Here is a 21,477-nt window from a genome sequence, read left to right on the forward strand (position 1 = left end):
GCCAGGGACTGAACTGGGACCTTCTGAATGCAAGAATGTATTGTTCTGGTAGGGGTGCCACATTAATCTGTCACTCACAGCTAAATAAATCAGGAGCTCTACACATACATACATACAGGTAGATCCAGGTGGGCAGCTTGGCACATAACCGTACACCAAAGGATAAATGGACACAAATCTGACATCAGGAATTACAAAACTGAGAAGCCTGTGGGAGAACACTTTAACCTTCCAGGGTATTCAATGGGTGGCCTCAAAGTAGCTGTACATCACTAGGAAATACATGTCCTTTTGTTTTACCTAGACTTGTAGCAAAAGCCATCAACAGGCAACTTTTATTGGGTTCCCACACAAATGCTATCCAGACCAAATGGTCTCCCAATTTGTTTATTGGAAGCCTGAGCCTGCTTCGGCGGGGTATAAATAAAAATGTATTATTATTATTATTATTTATTACACCATTTTGCCATTTGAGCCTAACTGTATCACTTTACACTCTTAACCCACCAGCTATATGTAATTCTGCTCACTGTATCCCATTCCCTCGTCTGAAGAAGTATGCATGCATACAAAAGCTTACATTCCGAATAAAACTTTGTTGGTCTTAAAGGTGCTACTGCACTCCTACTTCGTTATACATACATACATAATTTGTTGCCGGGGTTGGCAAATTCCTGGAGATTTCGGAGCGAAGTCTGAGGAGGGTTGGTTTTGGGGAGGGAGGGGAACTCAAGAGGGATACAATGTAATGTAAAGTGTTTGTGTGTGTCACACAGACACACGACACTATTGGCAAACGATTTTTTTTTGTTTACAATACAAAAGAATACTAAACGCTGGCATACACATAATAATCAATGGTGCACGCCTGAACGAAGTCCCAGAAAAACGTAGCTCAGCTGAAACTTTCTTCCGCCCTCTTAAAGAGCATCACGCTATTCCAGACCTTAGTATACCCAGGCAATGCCCGGATACAGATAAGCCGCTGCTAGAAGCTTCAATGCCCAGCCCTAACCCGGAAGGAGTACGTTTTTGACGTCAGAAGCAACAGCCAATCCGTGCGAGGCCCGGGTAGACTGCTCCCAGCATCTCTTGCGTGCCGCGGCCTCTTTTTCATTTCCGACGGTGCCGTCATGTCGGTGGTTTTTGTGCCGGAGAAGATTCGGAGCAAAGTGGAAGTGAACCAGGAGACGTTGCAGCGGGTGAGCGGCTGTGGGGTCCCGAGGAGAGGGGCAGCTGCGTCAGGCATGTTCTTGCTCGACATAGCAGCGTCGCTCCATCCGCTCTCCGGAGACTTCAATGGCCTTTCCCCTTTTATCCTAACAGCAGCTCTGCAAGACAGGCTGGGCTGAGAAATCCGCCTCTTTCTGAACACTGCGCCACAGCGATAGAGTTGGTGCCTCTTCAGCTTTCTCTGTGCCTGCATTGGTTGCTTTGTAGCCCGTCACTGGAAACTAGAAGGGCTACCTTAATCTCATGTTTGTGCTGCTTGTGGGGTTTGTTGTGGCAATGCAAGAAAGGCCTGGTTGTGAGGCAGTACTCCACCATGCTGAAAACTGCAGCTGGTGTGGATTTTAGGGATCAAGTGGTGGCTTGATAGGACATTTGCTTTACTTACAGAATATCCCCAGGTTCAGTCTCCAGCAATATCCCCAGGTTCAGATCCCAGACACCAGCTGCTGGGAAAAACTTCCACCCGAGACCTTGGAGAACCAATGCCAGGCAGAGCAGACAGGAGTCTCACTGTGCATAAAGCAGCTTCCTGTGTTCATTTTCCATCATACATTGCCATGAAAATGTCTCTATCTCCCTCCTTGCTTTCCCCTAATTTTTGTTGAACATCCAGCCTGAAGAGGTCCGGAGAACTCTTCTGTAGAAATAGTATTTTCTATTTTCCATACAGTTTGTCATCCTAAAAGGTCCTAATGTGTTTATACAGCAAAGTCACTTAAAAACACAAGCCCTTTGAAATGTTGAAACAGATTACTGATTGTACCATGAACAAGTATATGCCATGGCCACTGACTTAAATGGGCAACAATCTGTAGTCCTTGATTAAGAACAGGTGGGTATTGTTTTTGTAGCCTATAGTTATCAGGAAGCGTAACACTTGGCCTTAACAAAGAATTATCCCCTATTCTACATAATACAATAGCCTTTTTAAAATTAATCTCAGTAATGCACAATGTGACCAATCATTCTTGTGGCTTTCAGCTGCTAGAAGAAAATGACCAATTGATTCGGTGCATTGTCGAATATCAGAATAAAGGAAGAGCTGCAGAATGCGTGCAGTAAGTGCCTCCTAAGACTCACCTATTACAAGCTATTTGCTCCTTTCTTTTGTATTCGTTCCATTCAAACTAACAGCTATAGTAATTTTGAGATTTCTGAACTGTTCAGACACATGCAAGAATAGATCTTACCAGACCTGAGCAATGTGTTGAAGCAGCTGCATTGAAACGGGATAATAGCAAACTGTCTCAACCCTGCACATACAAGGCTAGGGTCTCAAACTATGTGGGGTGCTCCCCAAGTGTGTTGACAAACAAATTAATACCCTCTCCTTTGGTGTTTAAAAATGGATTTGATGTTCCCAAAGATACGAAATGTTAAGTAGCAGTGTCAGTTGAAGGCCAAAAGGTGTGGGGAAGATTTTGATTGGGAAAGATTTCCACATTGCTCCTGTCAGTAGTTCTTCATGGGCTTCCATCTGCTCCTGAAGTAAAGGCAAGTGGCTTAATTGTTCATCCATACAACTTTTGTTCTAATGATGTCCATTTATTTCAGCAGGGACCAGACATGCACCTCTGGGAACCTCACAAGCAAAGCACCAAAGCCCACTGCCTTTTCTTCTGTTTCTAGTCCTCAAGGGCCAAACCAGATGGGGGCTTCCACTTTTTCACCTTTTAAAGTAGCTATGTGTGGTCTGGTTCAGGCTGAGGTCATGAGGTGGCTGGAGGGGTGTGTTAACTCTGCCCTCCACAAGAAACAGTCCCATAAAGCTGTTATTAGCTCTGAGGGTTAGATGAAAAATCAGTTTTGCAAGGCACCTCAAGTTGGGAAGACAGTACAAGAGGAAGGATTAAGTCTTCCCCTAGCATTGCTGTTCTAATTTGATGGAGTGGGGGGGGGGGGCAGGGTTGCTCCATGGAAAAGGGAGAGGGAAGCTAGCATCACATGTGGTTTTTCTCTGATATTCTGAAGTGTGCTATGTCTCACCATGGATGTCTTGTCTAATTACTGGAACAAATAACTTGGATGGACAGTCTCTGATTTTTAAAAAAATAAAGCCTGTTTTAAATGTGGCACCAGCTACTCCAAAAAGCACTTTATCATAGGACTTTGCACTTACCACCTGTAGCCTAAACTGGGCTGCTACTTGTGCAAAACAACTTTTTTATCCCTTTAGCAACCTAGTTTACTACAGGCACCATTCTATCAGCCACTATCACATCACACAATAAACTCCATGTTAAATGGTCTGTTGAGTGAAGAACTTTCTATTATCTGCCCTGAAATTATTCCCAGTCTAACCCAAGCACTAAAAAGTGATAGAATGGTCAGGTCTTTCTACCAATGCTCCCTCTAAGCTGTGGAGTCTTGTGAGAAAAATTCTACTTTGTGAGCTACTGGTATTGTGAGTGATTTGGCTATTGCATAAATTAGTTTGCTCTGGGGCCATCCTTCCTGAGCTAAGACAAAAACGTGTGAGCCAGAGGCTAAAAAACTAAGCTAGCTCATACTTAGAGGGAATACTGCGTCCTACCGTACTTGTTTTCCTAAACTGAAAAGGCTCAGTTCCTGTTATGTTGGAAACAGTGGGTCAGTGAAATCCGACCTTCACTGTTGGTGGAACTGCCTCAAGGTGAGAGTTTTCTGGGGGAAAATAATTTAACGTATTAAGAGAATCACAGGCTATATGGTACCTTTACACCTAGAGGTAGTCTTAAATCTGTGAGAAATTCACAATATCCCTTTATCTAGAAAAGACCTCTGCAAAAAGCTCTGCTGCCCTCCAATTGGAAGGGGAAAGATTTATGCAATATCCTGGCCCCCAGTTGGAAGCATAGAGACCTGCCTTCAACGGCACATTGGTACAGGAAAATGTGGGATCGTTTTGTAATGGATAAGATTTCAGAACAGCTCCAGTCCATAGAAAACCCTGTATATCAATCTTTCATTGAGTGTTGGTTTCCCTTCTTAAATTTTGTGCTTAAAATATTACAGCCACATCTGTTCCATCTAAATATTATTTCTTAGCTTTGTTGTGACAGGAATTATACAATGTTATAAGGCTGATAGTTCTAATATTATTCACTGATGCTGGATATATTTTGCTGTTACCAATTTACATTGACCTTTTGTTTCAGTAGTTGATCCAAGTTCACTGTTAATGTTTTTTCAACATTTTGTTTTTACCTATTCAGTCTAGTTGATTTTGTATACTAAGTTGCACAATTTAATAAAAACGATAGCCTTTTAAAAGCTCAATATGATTTAGCCTGCATATGGAAAGCTTTCTATCACTTTAACTGCCAGCTATGGGATAACCTTCTTGATGCATGCAGCACCATAGCTTTATATCAGATTTCTTTATGAGGGTAGTCAGAACCCACTTGCAGCTAGAGGCAGGATTTTTCTGTTGTGTTGCTTTACGTCCATTGAGTCCCACATACTGTCTTTTACCTGATCACCTGTGTGTCTAAGTGACTTTCCATCTTCACATAAAACCCTTTTGAGTTTCACGTATCTTGAATGAGCATTAAAAGACCTATTATCATACTAGTTAATCATTAGCTAGGGGAGCCATTCTTACTACACTGTTTACCATAGTGTTGTTTGGCTTTTTTTATAGACACCAACACACTTTGCACAGAAATCTGATTTACCTGGCTACTATTGCTGAGGCATCTCCATCTCCCAGCACAGAGAAGACAGCAGACAGTGCCTGAATACAAATATCTGCCTGGAGAAAGTATGAAGGATGTCCATCTGGAAGAATGAGCGTTCTAAAAAATGCCATGCCTTTAGTGATATCCAGCTGAATTGTGCTGCTTTGTCAGTAAATAAACTTTTTGTACTTCCAGAAAGTGGCAGTGCACATAGGATTAAGATGAGGCATTGTATGCTATCTAAAAGTGTGATAAAAGGTTTGCAAAGCACACTTGTTAGAATGCTGTGCAGAAGTGTTAAGCCTGCTCTGTAATTAGTAAGGAGCAGGAGATGTGCTGTAATGACTTGCTATTTGAGGGATAAGACTGCACCGCAGATATTCAGTACAAGAAGCCATGAGCTAGACCGAAGAGAAGTTAAGTGCTTTGTTTCTTCAAACAGTGGCATAATTATGCTGTGCTACCAGTAGAGGGCAACACTGAACTGAAATATTTTCCTTTCCCATAAAAAGCTGTATTGATTTTTATTCACTGAATCTACATAATGTGGTCAACAATAAACCTCTAAGCAAATCTGATATTTTGGCATTGTATATCTTTTTTTCAAGCAGCTGGCCCAGGGGGGCTCAGTAGTGACTTTCCCCCATTTAGAATTCCAGTAACTATTTAAGGTGGCTGGCGGCAGCATCCTTTCAAGATGGCAGTGGGCGAATTTAGCATAGCCATGGTCTATGGCTATGTAGGAGATGGAACATCCTTGCTTCATACTACCAGTTGGTTGTTGCTCTCCTAATACGGGAACACATGTATTCTAGGAGAGGGCTCTCTTCCCCCAGGAGCATAGCTCATACCCAGTTATTTTAAAGCTGCTAAATGATATCTCCAATAGCACCTTCTATAAAGGAGAAATTCCTGCTTTATAAAAAGTACTCAGTTGCTAAAAATGCCAAGGTGGTTCAGGGATGCCATTACTACTGCTGCTGCTCTCAATAATACGCTTTCATCAGATGTTTAACAAGCCACATCTATCCATACATCCTTTATGGTATAAAAAGGAGTCCTGCATTGTAAACTAATCCCATTCCTCCACTACTGCTATGTTCAGAAGCCAACGAACAGCAGCATTTAAAAATGTTAACAAGAACTGCAGAATGGCTGGGATATGACACAAAATCTTACATAAAGGCTTGAACAGTTCCTGAACAATCAAACCTAGGATCCAAGAAATACTCTTGACAGGAAGAGTTAATTTTTTTCCAGTGGGAAGACAGCTATGTGGTTTATATGCTCAAATGCATGAATGCCTTGGATTTTCACAGCTGCTGATGGTATTTCTCCAGTTGTGGACCCACAAGCCTTTGCAACCTCTTTGCAGTCGTCATTGGTAGGTTTACAAGGTAAGGGGCACACTTTTCATCTTAGGTAATGCGCCATTTTGGATTTCTCAACAGTATCTGTGATAACAGAAAAACAAGTCTACTGAAGATAATGATGAGTACCTGTCAAGCTGCAAGTTATCTTCAGCAGAAACGTTAGTTTAACAAGATATAACCTATTATTAAAGGTATATCTTTATTAAAGCAAATAGGTTTTTTGTCTTTAATTACAGGCGCTTCAAAATTAAAATACAAAATATACAGTTCCAGTTCCAAAGCATGAGCTATTCACAGGAGTGTTGCAATAAGGGTAAGTTAACTGAGCACCAAACCCCTTTGCACCTGGCAGTGTGAAACGTATGGCAAGAATCGGGTGCCAAGTGCACATAAACGTGGAAAAATTACCAGTGTTCAGCATGGTTGGAAGCAGAGGATGACATAGCACCTACGAGACAAACAGATTAACTTGTATTTCCACTTTTCACTCCAATTTTAGAAAACTGCCAGTGCTTGCATTTACCACTAAATTGCAAAAAAAAAAAAAAAAAGCTGTCTAGATGCTTTTCAGGGAACTTCAAAAAGAGAAACAGCAAAGATTTGTACTTTGATTTGTGGTAAACAACTGCAGTAGCCTTTAGGGTCCAATATAAGTTTTCAATGGCATACTTGAGGAAACTCATAACCACTTGTTAAATTCACCAATGTTTTTAGCAGAAGGTACAGAACATTAACAATTTACAGACAGAAGCCACACAGACTGTGCAAAGCACATGACTGTAAAGTTATGCACAGCAAACAACTCTGTAAACATGGTAAGGGGTGGGTTTTTGGGGAACATGGTGACAATATCATAAATACAGGCAACATTGGCATCTTCAACCAGCACAAAGAGTAACATTCGAGGCCTGCCAAGATGGCCCACTGCTACACAAGCAGGAGGTGGGGGAGGGGGCTTTGACCCTCCCTACCCAAACTGTTAGTGTTGTGTATTTTTTCATTTATATATAATTTGGTATCTTTAATATACACATGTACTTAGTTTGTAGAAAATGGGAACTTAAATGTGCTTTTATCTTCATCAAAAAACTATATGCATTTATAACTAATAACCCATTTTACTTGTCAATGTATTAGAATGATATGACTTAAGAAAATATAAAAATAATATTAATACTGTCAAAAACCTTTATACCAGAAAATATTGTGGTTTATAATTACTCTTCCAAAGATGAAATATGAAAATTTAAATAGGTTTTTTATAAAGACTTCTCTTGCCTCAATTAATATACAATGGGATAACTATACATATTTACCTTTTTTTTCAATTTAAGCACCAGTCACTCCCCCAGATCCACTTTGGTTGGAAGATAGTTCCTAATTCCACAGGTTCACTTATTTAATGGCACATATTGACTGAAAGTAGTTAACTTTTAATTCTTAGCACTACAAAAAATAGTGTTTTTAAGTTCTCCCTCTTCTGAGCCAGCTCATGTTTACACACTAAGTCTAGCACTGAAATAAGACTTTAAATATTTGCAAGTAGTCTTAACTATTCTTTCACACATTTAAGGAGCACTGTATGGATAATGCCTTTGGCCAAATGTAAAAGTATCAAATTGTGTATTTCAAACATAGTGAGAACCCACAGATGAATGCAATCCACCAAGAATAGCTTTGTGGGGCTTGAGCATAGGTTACAGGTGGATTGGGCCCACTGAATGGCCAGTCACATGCAACCTAACTGGAACAGTTCCAGCTGTTTTTGTTATTTTTGCATGAATAAAGTAACTGGAAAGATCAGTTTTTTGCAGTTGCCTTTGAGCCACTGCTGTTACAAAAAGCTCATGTGGCACATTAACAACCAATGCAGTTCTTTAAAAAAAGTTTCAGCAGCCTAAGTTAACCTGCGTGAAGCCTTTCTTCTAATCTTTTGTCAGTTAGAAATCTAAACAAGATGAGTGTTGAGCAAAACTGACTGCGAGATTCGCCTTAAAGTACTCAAAATTCATTTTAGCAAGAAATGGTAACTATAAATCTATATGAAAAAATAGCTATAAAATACAGTGTTTTCTGTGGTAATAATGTAGCAGGGTTTGTTTTTTGTTGTTTTGTTTTTAGCAGGATAAAAATTAAGTCCACACGCTTTGAAAGCATCACAGTTTAGGGCTGTTGTGTGTACACCTAATATCTTGGCACCATATGCTCAGCACTGAGAGAGAAACCACCACTAGAAGCTGTCACTCCACAGAACAACCAGAAGACAGCCACCACCGCACAACTGTAAAACAAACGAATGTTCATCATGTCGAAGACTTTGGTCCTCTGCTGCTGTGTCTTGCTGGGGGGGGGAGGGGGGAAGGGTCAGTACTGATGCATATAGGATGGTCTACGTTCGTGCTTGACTGGGAAAGGTTTAAAGCCCTTATTCATCGGTTTGTGCTGAGACGGCTGCTGCTGCTGCTGTGGTGATTGTTGCTGTTGCTGCGCATAGGCAAAAGTGGAGGCGATTCCTGTCGATGGAGTGCAATCGTTGGCTGTTGACCAAACTGGTGACTGCAGAATCTGCATGGTGTCATTCCACTGGCTAGCAGGGTTACTCATCTGGTACAAAGACATGCTTTGACTTGGCAGTGTGTGCTGCCAAGGGGCTTTAGGAGGCCAGGTTTTGGTTTTGTTGTCCTGAAAGAGACCAAGATGGACATCTTAGCTCCTTGCAGTTTATCCTCTATCAGTGCTAGATTCGTTCCCAAGGACAGGCTGTGACTTTTCCCATAAGAGTGATGGAAGTGGATCGCTGTTTGAGTGGCAGAGAAGCTTGCTCCTGATGATTCCCAGCACTCTTTGATCCCTGGAGCTATTTTATCCTATGCAATTGAACATGGTCTGGGCTACAGGACTGTTTGTGTTCCCACGTAACTTAAAGGGAGGCACTGACAACAGATCTTGGCTACTTGCAAACACCTCCTCCCCGCTTTCTTCATCATATTAGACAAATTCCAGGAACTGTTTCACAGGTAAAGCGTTTAAGGGGGAAGGTGCAGAAGAAGGATGAAATGGACATATTCCCTTTCCACAGCTCCTCCTTTCCTCCCTTACCACCACCTCCTCCTGCTCCCCCACAGTGATCCTAAGCACTGCCATAGAGGAAGAACATACCCATCCCAAGCCACAGAATAATTCAATGGGGTCAAAGACTTCTTCCCTATTGCCTCAGCTACACTATTCCCAGCTGAGCAAGACCACCCAGTCTGTATCAACACCAGGAGCGGGGAGGAAGGCCCAATTCATCTCAGCCCTTCTAAAGTAGTAAACTGAAATATGAAGCCTGCTGGAAAAGTGCAAGTAAATCCATTCCCTTCACTCCAAATAATTAAGCACTTAAGACTAGTAAGAGCTCATCTATCTTAAAACCTCTGCAGAGCTGCCAAAAACCAAAGTTTGTGCTCCATGCGGGCCAATTTCTTTTAGGTATTTTTTTAACTTTGTAAGTCACTGTGTGCTATTATTAATAGAAAAGAGGGATAGAAATGTTCTAAATAAATGTGCTACATTAAGTTTATCATTTTCAAGTACAATTAAGACTGGTGATGGTAGCCTCAAATAAACGGTTTCCAAACACACCCATAAAAGCCCCATTACCTGTGATAACACTAATTGTCCTAAAAGCACAATACAACTTGTCACTTACCTGATTATGATCATCCACTGTTGAAAGGAGTGGCGGTGATGGAAGTGTGGTGGGATCTTGCTCACCACTGCTGTGTTTTCTGTGGGGATTCAGTAAGAAATATTCAGCGTCTTAGGACAGATCAGCAAATATTGCATCCAATGCATAAAAAAACCCCTTCATAATGCAAAAGGAAGAGAGAGGGGTGACGGCAGTTTCCAGAAAATAATTGGGAACTATTAAAGGGCAATTTTAATATCATGTGCAATATGCTGACAAGATGCTCTCATGGCTAGAAAAGGCCCAGGGACTACAGCAAGCTCTTGATCACTACATGTAAGACATGGCAGTCATTGCTTCAGCACCAACTACTTCGAAACCTTAACAGTGAGGTCTTGTGTATCCACAATATCCTGATATTTAATGATGAATTCTTCTCAAAGCACTGCATAAAGCATGACTGATGGACTTAACTTTTAGTTAACTGCATTCTATTAAAAACAGCCATCGAATCTGAGAAATCAGCACTAGCCCTAACATACGAACAATTCTGCTGGGTCAGACCAAGGTTTCAGTGCCCCTTCACAGTGGCCAGCCAACTGTCTTCAGGAAGCCCTCAAGACAGACATGATGGTACTAACTCTCCTTATATTGTTTGTCCCCCATCATCTGGAAGCCAGCTAGTCTCCTGACTGCACACAACAGTGGTTTTTAAACAAAGCCTCAGCCATTCACACTGATGAAGTCTTCCAGTTCTTTAGTCAACTAGACTGATTCACTAGTGCAGTGGGACTCACTCAATGGATCCCAGAGAGCCATATTCAAAATCCCTATCAAGAGAGCCTCACAACTAGTGTATAATCTTGTGCAATTCCCCCCAAACACAAACAATAATATAACCCTTTAAATTACCAGGGTTCGTCTGAGCATGCAGAGTTGTCTTTCCTTACTACTGCTGAACCTTACCTAGCCTTTTGTATCTGGAATGAGAAGGGCTGCCAAGTCAGAGATGATACAAAATTGTGTGCAAGCTTTTGGGTTCTGTGAACTATTAGGCTGAAAGTTTAAAAATGCTTCTCTATATTAAAGGTTCCCTGTCTTCAGGCTTTACTTTAGTTCTGTGGGAGAAGAGGTAGTCAGAACCAATGTTCCCTCTAAGCTGAGTTAGCGTGAGCTAGCTCACAGATTTTTAGCCTCCAGCTCACACATTTTTGTCTTAGCTCAGGAAAAATAGCCCCAGAACACAATTTATGCAGTAGCTCACAGAGTAGAATTTTTGCTCACAAAACTCTGCAGCTTAGAGGGAACACTGGTCAGAACTTCTATCTGTGCTAACTTTTCTACTTGCAAGGAGTTTTACTATATGGGTTGGTGACCATTGTGATATGCCCCAATCCATCACTTCATTCAGCAGTCTATGCTGGCCCAAACTCACTCAAAGCTGTTCAGATGAAGGGCTTCTATGCATAAATGTCATGGAAAAGCTGTGTCATGTTTTAGAAATAAAACCACAGTGATGAAATTATTACCATATCTAAAGAAGCTGCCCTCTCGCCTAGAAAACGGGGCAGATGCTAGGAGAAACAGTGCTCAAGAGAGCCACAGGTGGCTCCGGAGCCACTGTGGATCACTGCACATTGATTCTCTGACTGGTGTTGCACACAAATGCGAGCTATCAGTACACACAATCAGACCTAAATTTGCAATCATATTTAGCACAGATATGTATGTCTCTCCCCATGGTCTATAGCAGTGTTTCCCATTTGCAGGGTCGTGACACCTGAAGTGTTCTTCAGGGTATGAGCTTTCATGTGCCTTGCAGTATGTTCTTTTGGGGAGATTTCCCCAGGAGGCCTGGGCAGCAAAGAAGGGTGTGTGTGTTTTTTTCAGCCAGGAGGGGTGGGAAGTGGGCATTCCAGTAGGTTTTTTTTTTTTTACCAAACGACCCCTGGGCAGAATTTTTGCTGGCTGGGGTCATCTGATGGTGAGAAAGGCTTTTTTATTCTTTGCCTCCCTTCCTTCCTTCCTTTGCAAGTGATGCTCTGTCTGTATTCTTGGTGCTGGGAGGGGGGAAGCAACAGTGGGAGGGCTTCTAGTGCCCTGGCCCCACTGGTGGACATTCTGGTGCTTTTGGGGCATTGTATGAGGGAATTTTGGACTGGATAGTCCACTGGCCTGATCCAACATGGCTCCTCTTATGTTTATGTTCTTACTTTCTTTTCTTTTCCTTTCCTTCTTTCCCTTTCTCTTTCTCTCCTTCCATTTTTACTGGATGAAACTTTTCTGTTCATCATACTGTTGTTGCAGACATAGGAGCTCTACCAATGAAAAGTTGGCACCCCCAGTTGTAGCCAGGTGGCCTTCTATGAGATTTCTGTGTGAGTGAGTATAAGAGGTGTGGAGCAGAAAGAGATTATTGGAGATTACTGTGGTTTATCTCAACAGCACTGGAAGAGATGGTACTATGAACTTGGCACCATTTTACTGGTCCTGCTTTTAACAGCTGTCTGACACCAAAATTAAACTCCTCTTGTAGATATTAAAAAGGATGAAAATAGTTCACTGGCTAAGTATCTGCACAACAGGTTGCTTTTAAAGGCATGGGAAACACAGCCAGTAAAAAAGCTGCGAGTCCCTCATAAATATCCTTTTTGGGATAACTGCAGAAAAGCTTGTATGAACTTCATATAACTTGAAATTAATTCATTAATTGCAGTACAATTCTCTGCTACCTTTCACAGCAATTTCCCTGTGTTTCAACCAAAAAAAGTATGAAAAATAGCTGTCAAAAGATTTTCTTGAAACCAAACAAGCTTGGTTGTAGCTTGAGGCAGGGTTCCAATAGTAGCAACTGAAGGAAGAGCCTACTAAATGTGTCAGCATATTTTGAGATAGAGCAGCTGCCAGGGCTCAGTGTGGGTAGTACACAGTGCTGGCATTCCTGATGGCAATGGCAACAGCACTCCCAACTGCATACACTGGCCAGTGCTGTTGAGGAAGGGATGTGTAGGTGGTGCAGGCAATTGAACATGGACATTAGGAGTGCTTGCAAGCTGGAGAAGAACACACAAACAGATAGGTGCATGCAAGTGTGGGGGTGAAAAGAGAGGACCGCCCACTTTCCACCCTCATTTTGGCTCAGCATGAGTTTCAGAGAGATTTTTCTGAAAATGAGTTTACTTCTGAAGAAGAGGCAGGTTTGGGGGAGTGCCATGGAAGTGACATCACAGGGAAAGGTGGAATTTTGTTTCAGTGTGGCCCGGAAGTGACATCACTTGGTCTTTGACACCACAGGAAATGACATAATTTCTGTCCCCCGGCTCCACCTCCAAAGTCTCCTGGCTCCACCCCCAAATGTTAGTGGGTCATGAAAGAGACGTGTAAAAATAACTGGGCCATGGGAAAGAAAAATTTGGGAAACCCTGGTCTATAGTATACAAAGTGGCCTGCATCTGTAACAGCCAGAGTTAGCAAATCCCATCCCACGCTACATTTCCTAGCTCTCTGATGCTTACAAAAGTCCAGGAGGAAAAGGACAACATCATCCCACAGAAAAGTGGTTGAAACTGCAGTCTGAAAAACTCAGAATTGGCTCTTCAATCTTCCTTTCAAATAAAGCAATTCATATACAAACAACCCCACCCTTCTTCCCAATCTCTCTCCTAATATCAATTCAGGGGAAGGGAGAGTTTTGTTATTTCCAGATCTAGTTTGCTTTGTGACTCACATGTGAACAGTCAGAATAGAACTTTCAAGTTGGGTGCAGGGAGTAACCTCTGCCAGCTACTTCAAAACAAGCACACGTGCTCTCTCCTCAAGGGGAGGGTCTCAGCAAGAATTTTAGGAGCTTTAGCTCTAAAAGGTTATTGTTGATGCTCTGTACAGGTGTTGCACATATTTGCAGACAGATCACAAAGCATCTGGGATTCTGCCTTGCCATGGAAGTCAAAGGGATCCCCATCTGCTCACCTTCTTTGCTTGACTGCAGCAACAATGTCTGGCCCTGAGAACATGGAAAACAAGCTGTCTCCATTGGCAGAAGAGGTCTCATCACTGGAGCTGGCAGAATCACCCTGAGTACCCGACCAGCTGCTGGTCATCTCACTAAGAGAAGACAAAGGAGCAGAATGTGTGTGGGGATAAAAGCATCCAGAGGTGAAGTTATATATTTAATAAAATGTTAATGAGACAGGAGTATGTGCCTGACACTTATTCGAACTCCTTTGGACAAGAAGCAAAATCCCCGAGACATTTTCTACATTACAAGCAAAAGGCCAAACTGAACAATCCAGTCTCTTTACAATGAGGTCTTGTGGCTTCTGTTTCTATATTTGTATCCCTTCCACTCCTGATCAATTTCATATTCTTTATGTATTCTTTACATATTACATATTCTTTACTACTGATGTTACAACCTTAGTAGCAACTTAATACCCGTACATAATCAGGGTTTGCCATTTTGAACTTCATCCATTGTCAAAGCAAAACTACTTTATCCATTGTTGAAGCAAAACCTTATTAAGTGAATAGTAAATTACCAGCATTTTACACTCATTTGCAAAGCTAAGTATAATGGAAGAGCACCACAGGTGGCTCCTTACCCTTCTGTAAAATACTCAGGAAAGGGCCAGGTTCTGTGAGGGTCATCAGGATGAGGCCAGTTGCTACGTGCGTTGCTGGGGCGACGGAAGTGCTGTGCTTGCCTTTTTTGTTGCATGGCCTGGCTGACCCCAGCCACATAGCGAGCGAACTCTGGATCAGAGCCAACTGGATGCAAAAAGAGAAACCTGGCAGTTGACATATTCAACTGTTCGTACTACAATTATCCCCTCATCTAACTCTCTAAAGCTTAATTGTCTGCTCCTCAAAAAGAAAAGAAACACACATCTCTCTCTGTCACACACACACACACACTCCCCACAATGTAAGCCAGTCAGCAATCGGGAATGTTTGTTCAAGTGCTGCATATTAAGCACTTAGCCAGAAAGTGATTTATGGGCGGGCAAGCAGGCAGAATGTGCTGTGTAGAGGAAATGAGAATGGAGTGGAGGGAGAAGCCAGAAAGTGATGGCTGGCCATCCTTAATGTCCACCTATAGAGGAGAGGTAACAATTGTCAATTGAAACTTCTGCCAATTGAAAGCGATCCTTAGAGGCACAGGATATCTTCTGATGATCCTTCTGTTTATTTCGACCCAAGGCTACTCACAAAGTCTTTCCTAGTGTGGTTCTTCCGCAGCCCCTCAACTCCACCCCACCCAGACTCTGAGCCGAAACTTGGTCTGCACCCACTCAAGAGACAGAGGTCTCTTGCAAATTGATTTCGGCATGTCACCATGCTTGAGAGCATCAAGCTGAGAAAACCTGCTTCACAACCTGTTTCCTGTTGAGAGAGAACAGACTGAAAAAAGTCTGAAGGAAGCACATCCAAGAAAGTAAGAGGCACAAAAGTGTTGCTTTAACACTACTTTCTCTGCCTCAACTAAATGAAGAAATGGCCAAGTCAACCTGAAGAATCTAAGCAACACAAACATGTTCAATTCTACTTAGATAAGCAAAGCTAAACACTAACAAGGAGGACAGATGTGAGGAGCAGGGAGACTGCATTGTGCTTTGCAAGCTGCGCATCATTTCCTTGGCCAACCGGGATGTTTGAGAGAATCATATACAACACAGCAAAAGCAGCAACAGTCCCCAGTATGCATTCATGAAGATACACACAAAGCAGACTTTCCCTTCTTACTCCCCTCTCTTCACAGGGCATCAAGAAAATGGCCCAGGGAAAGGAAGGAACAATGCCCTGGATTAAGTGTATGGGGAGGGGGGGGGGAGAGATGACTCTGCCTTGTGATTTCAACCACCTGGGCTTAGGAATCCACCCCACTTCCTACCAATAAGGTCAGAACTGACCTTCGTCAAAGCACCACCACTAGGAATGGTTCCACAGGGTTAAAGGCACACAGATGGCTACAAACAGCAGTCGAACTGCTTAGATTTTATTGATGAGTTCCTGGCATGACCTGCTCACATGTGAAAAGAACAAAACAGAAGCCTAGGAGGTATCCTTCTCCCAGCATTTAGGTAGGTGACATTTTATGCAGCTGACCCAGTCTGCTATTTTTTGTTCTTGTGTCTTGTAGTTCTTCATTAGCAAAAGCCTTTTAATCTACAGCTGTATTTATTCACCGCAGATGCAAGGTAGAGGTACACCAAAGATGATACTACAAAATGCACTTTTCTGTGGCTTGTGGAACTGGAGAAGGGAGAGAGAAGCCAATTTGACCAAGCTGGTGCTGTGAAGTGGAGCTGTTTCCACAGTAGTGCGCTCCCACCCACATATAATGAAAGCTGCCCAGAAGGCCCAGAGAACTGTAGGAAGACGGTTTCTCTAGTAGCACATTTTTGAAGGGAGTGTGAATCTAGCCAGTGCCAAGGAAGCAAACAATCTGGTAGACCCTTCACAAGCACCACTGCTGAGAAACATGGGATAAAAGGGATTCCACATACATGATCCCCTCCCACTTTGCAGCCCGCAGAGGCAACCTACACATCTAATCCTCTACATGTACCCTCTGTGCGGGGGGCACAGTATGGGAACTTTCATTTCCCACTCCCCATCTTCATCATCCTCTGCTGTCCCTAGAAACTGGACAGTCTCCTTTTCTCTGCCCCTTCCCACCCTTTACTAGAGCTAAACTGGATGAGATGCTGGGACTTCCATGATCAGAGTTCCCAGTTTTAAAAAATGTAATTACCATGCATATACAGGTCCAGTTCTGATTTAAAAAGGTAAAGGTAGTCCCCTGTGCAAGCACCAGTCGTTTCTGACTTGGGTGACATTGCAACATGACGTTTTCATAGCAGACTTTTTTACAGGGTGGTTTGCCACTGCCTTCTCCGGTCTTCTACACTTTCCCCCCAGCAAGCTGGGTACCCATTTTACTGACCCTGGGAGGATGGAAGGCTGAGTCAACCTTGAGCCGGCTACCTGAACCCAGCTTCCGCTGGGATCCAACTCAGGTCGTGAGCAGAGAGCTCGGACTGCAGTATTGCAGCTTTACCACTCTACGCCATGGGGCTGCTCCAGTTCTGATTAGGACCTGGGTTTTTTTGGAAGGGGATTAATCTTTCTCCTGGTGCCAGAGGAACATGATGTTTAACTCCTGTTCCCAGACACCTCCCCCCCGCAGAATAGAAGCACTGGTTTCTATATCCTGCTTTTTTCTACCTTAAGGTTTCTCAAAGCTGCTTACAGTCATGATCCTTTCCTCTCCCCACAACTAGCAGCTTGTGAGGGAGGTCGGGCTGAGAGAGATAGGAGAGAACCAGGACGGGCCTAAGGTCACCCAGCAGGCTTCATATGGAGGAGCGGGGGATCGAACCCAGTTCTCAAGGTTAGATTTTGCCACTCTTAATCAGTACACCATGCGGACTCTGATTTTTAAAAAGTTGGGATACCGTGATAACGGAACAGCCAAGGCCTAGTCTAGTCTGTGGGCTGGGGAGAGAAGAAGAGCGCCTTTCAAACAGTGCCAGACAGTTGTTGTTCTTTTCCAGACACCCCAGCTAGAGCCATCTAATGGGTGCAGCTTTCTCCAACTCCAGAGAGGAAGGTAAAGTAAGGCCAAAAGCCATCGCTGGAAAGCCTGCCTTTGTTTTAGTGAAGAAGCTGGGCTAAATGAGGAGCTCTGTGCACTGGGTGCAGGGAAACAGCGTGGCGGACTACACTATTCCCCAACCACAGAATCACCCTGGGGGGGGGAGGGGGAGTTGATCAGACTCAGATTGGCTCTATCACTGAAGTCATGGTAAGGGGAGAGCAGCACCACAGTAGTATCTGTTAACCAGTGGTATGCGGTCTCTAAATCAGAGGGCTTCATTCTGAGACATCATAAACCACCACTTACAGACTTTTCCTCCTCAAATGTATTGCTTTGTTTTTAAAACTCCTGTATAGCTCCAGAATGCACACAGTCCATTTCCAACAGGTTTCTTCTGCTTACTACCACTAATAAAAAGGTAAGTGGGGTACAGATAGGAGCCCAGATAAGTGCCACACTTCCTAATGGAAGCAATACACTGGGGGAAGGGGAACAGGAGCTTTTTGTAGGGATCCCAAGAACTAATCCACTAGTAGACAGTCTGCCTTCTCTGTCCACCCTGCTTTAGAAAGAAGCTGATGAACAAAACGGGGAACTAGCTCAGGATTCATTCTACATCCCTCCCCCTCAAACACCTAGATGTTCATTTCTAACTTTCTGCATGTTAGCATCTGTCCCAAAAGTTTACAGGGGACAATAATGGTGTTTCTTACACTACCATTTGGTGTTCAAATGGAAATGCTAGCAAAAACTTCACAGAAGTACCCTGACAGATAATATCTATGTACCTCCTAGTTCTAAAAGCAAGCTGCTTTATATCTATTCTTTTCCATCATTTTCAGACAGGAGACCCAAATGTGCTACTGATGAGCAGCACTGAGTACATTCAAGGCCATTTCCCAATAAACATGCATACTACGACATGCACACACCTGCCGGGTCAAAAGGTAGGAACTCTCCCAACATCCCAAAGATTCCATCACTTTGGTCGCGGTTTGGCCACGTGTTGTTTCGAGGTCCTTGTGGCTTCTGTCCCAACATCTCTGACATCATGTTGTCCATATAACTATTTACCAGGCCCAAGCTATACAGATCGGAGCTCAGATCAGAGAAGGCGTGACTGCTCCACTGATGCATGTGAGACAATCCCGGGCCAACAGTCTGGGCTGGCTGCTGGTTGGAATTGGTTGGCCACTTCCCAGGGGGACGCTGCTGCTGGGGCCCAATGGGTTGAAGCAGATGCTGATAAAACTGCATCTGTTGCTGCTTTTGCGGCTGCTGCGACAGCCCTTGTTGAAGATGGTGCAGAGGGGTGTGGGATGAAGACTGAGGCTGCTGCTGCACGGCTGCAGGCTTCTGCTCTGCTGCAGCTGAAGAGGATGCAACAGAATTCCTCCTTTTCACCAGTGGGGAGGTCTGCTGGGATTTGCCCATATTGAAACCGGAGAGGAAATCTATGACCTCCTGCATTTCTTGGTCAGTTGGTAAATTCATGCCTTTGGCATCTTTGCTGCCATCCCCCTTGCTGTTGTCTCGCCTCTCGAGAAAAAACCCATTGAGAGTCTGGTTGCCTGGGCTCTGCCCAGGCTGTGTCGACTCTACTGCCCTGGGGAAGTTACCAATGTTCAGAATGCTTTGCAGCCGTGTGTCCGTGCTGTTGGGTGTTTTTCCTTTGTCCTCCGAGTTGTTAGCTATAAAAATGTTTTTGGAAGGTGTATTAGGAATGGAGTAGCTCCCACTGTTGCTCGAATTTGCACAGGAGGTTTTCTTTGTAAACCGCGACGTCAACTTGGAGAAAGTCTTTTGCAAGCCACCAGTCGATTTGCCTCCATTTCCATGTGGCAAGTCGATATGACTCCCAAAGTCACAGATCTCACGCTGGAGCTGAATCTGAATGCAGGGCAAAGCTTGCTCTCTGTTTAAAAACAACAGAAGAACCAAACAGAAATCTTTACATAATCAAGCATTTTTATATACACCAGCTATAAGACATGCAGTTTAGGATTATCAGTGATATAGTACATTAAAAAACGAAAATATGGACTGGTGAAAATAAGAAGTGCTGCACAAAATACTGGATTAGCCAGTCTAGATGCTAGTAGACTGAGCCACTTGTGGGAAGGGCGGGGTATAAATCTTAAATAAATAAAATAAATAAATAAATAAGTATGTAATTTCCTTATTCAGAAAAAAAGAGGTTGCTGTGAAAAGCTCCAATATCAATTAGGATAAGCAACACTCTGCTCTGAACACAGATGCTTAATCTACAAAAATGCTGTAGCAGAGGAAAAAAGGCTATAAGCATCTTGTTGAAAGATTTGTTGGGAGATTCCAGGCACCTTACCTGATGTTATAAATCTACTTGATAGTTTTGAGCCATCAAATTAAGTGCATCATAGGCTAAGCGTTTAGCTTTCCCCCACATGCTTGCCTCCACCCCCAATCTCCTTTACCTTCCTCCCCCAAAACAAACACCCTGTGAGGTAGGTGGGGCTGAGAGAGCTCTCACAGAAGCTGCCCTTTCAAGGACAGCTCTACAAGAGCTATGGCTGACCCAAGGCCATTCCAGCAGCTGCAAGTGGAGGAGTGGGGAATCAAACCCGGTTCTCCCAGATAAGAGTCCGCACACTTAACCACTACACCAAACTGAGTCTCAAAAGATAAGGCTTGGATCCCATGACATCATTCCCCTTGCACTTTCCTTCACTGCTGCACTCATCACCTCTGCATACATTCATGCTCCTTCAAAACACAAAGAAGTGGCTGCAGCAGAGGAAGTGAGCGTCACAGTGGAGGAAAGTACAATGCTCACAATGTGGGAAAGTGAATCATTAGTCAGGTGTCTCATCTTTCCTGTCTTACTAACATCTGGCTGGAAAAGGTGACCAGGTTTGGTCCTGACAGTTCGAGTGCTGACTCGATACTTAGCCAGCATCAGCCAGTGTGGAGAAGAGCAACCAAGATCTCTAAAGACATCTCAGCTGAAAGGATGTACTCAGCTTCTAACAAGACCCATAACCAACTCTTACCTGCATGGTTTCCGTTTTACCCAAAGAACTGAGGAAGGCATTTAATGCTAACCTTCCACTCTGTGGCTGCTCCATGGCTGAGCACTGCTTTCCAATCATGCATCCAGTTTATGAAGACTATTTTACAATCTATGTTTTTCAGGCACACACAGACAGCAGTATCCCATGTCAGAACTAGGCCCAAATTCTGCTGCGGTCAGGGTGTTCATAAGCCTTCTTCATGCAGCAAATAAGAGGCATTAACCCATTGCAGTACTAAAGACCACATTTTCTTGTAGTGCTTACAGATTTGTTACTCTTTTGCCATTTACTGAAACATTAAATTGACCAAGCCCCATTTCCTTCTCTCTTTTTTAAAGGGAAGAAATGACCTGTGCTGCATTTGCTCTTTCTTTGTCACCCACTGCAGTTAAGTCTCTCAGGAACAAGCCTAGGTCTGATCACAGCCATTTGTGCATGTGACTGGAAAGAAGTGCCTCTCTGTCTCAGAGATTTGCAGCGCCTTTGCATGACAGCTTTCTACCCACAAGTTATGCTTTGCACATATTTGCCACTTGGGCTGACTGACCCTAGCTCAGATCCTGCCTCCAGCTTCTTCATTCACATGCTGCCATGTGATGAGCCACCACTATATAACTCTCACTCATTTTTATTTGGAAAGAGTGCAGCACAAACCAAGGGCCTGCCCCACCTTCCTTCCTTCCACCGACTCAGGTCAAACACTGCAGTATAGAGAACATCCACCAGTCCCAAAGTCTTCTCTGGATCCAGGCTTCTCTGTAGCAGAGACATGGTCGCAGGATCTTCTTTTAGGCACCTAAGGGACACAGGCTTTGATTCAGACTTTGTAGATATTGACTGCTCACTCACCAATCAAATATTTAATTTCCACATTTAACATACACACTGACAC

The 21,477-nt window shown here is 43.3% G+C and overlaps 2 protein-coding genes across 4 annotated transcripts in view; one reads left to right on the top strand and one right to left on the bottom strand.

Annotated features, from left to right (window-relative positions):
- Positions 1-979: 979 nt before the first annotated feature.
- SS18L2 (SS18 like 2) lies at positions 980-5,470 on the top strand. Its single transcript, XM_060253994.1, has 3 exons — positions 980-1,202; positions 2,215-2,291; positions 4,856-5,470. The coding sequence occupies exons 1-3, from the start codon at positions 1,134-1,136 to the stop codon at positions 4,950-4,952; spliced, it is 243 nt and encodes an 80-aa protein (XP_060109977.1). The 5' UTR covers positions 980-1,133; the 3' UTR covers positions 4,953-5,470.
- The window catches only part of GARRE1 (granule associated Rac and RHOG effector 1), a 79,540-nt gene continuing 62,960 nt past the window's right edge, over positions 4,898-21,477 (bottom strand). For all 3 annotated transcript variants that reach the window (XM_060253991.1, XM_060253993.1, XM_060253992.1), the window contains 6 exons: positions 21,256-21,381; positions 18,468-19,450; positions 14,537-14,702; positions 13,905-14,039; positions 9,957-10,035; positions 4,898-8,947 (listed from right to left, as the gene is read on the bottom strand). In XM_060253991.1, the coding sequence (XP_060109974.1) occupies positions 8,630-8,947; positions 9,957-10,035; positions 13,905-14,039; positions 14,537-14,702; positions 18,468-19,450; positions 21,256-21,381 (1,807 nt within the window). In that variant the 3' untranslated portion in view covers positions 4,898-8,629. The remainder of the gene's footprint in view (positions 8,948-9,956; positions 10,036-13,904; positions 14,040-14,536; positions 14,703-18,467; positions 19,451-21,255; positions 21,382-21,477) is intronic.

This window comes from Heteronotia binoei, chromosome 14 (assembly GCF_032191835.1).
Source record: "Heteronotia binoei isolate CCM8104 ecotype False Entrance Well chromosome 14, APGP_CSIRO_Hbin_v1, whole genome shotgun sequence".
NCBI classification, from domain to species: Eukaryota; Metazoa; Chordata; class Lepidosauria; order Squamata; family Gekkonidae; genus Heteronotia; species Heteronotia binoei.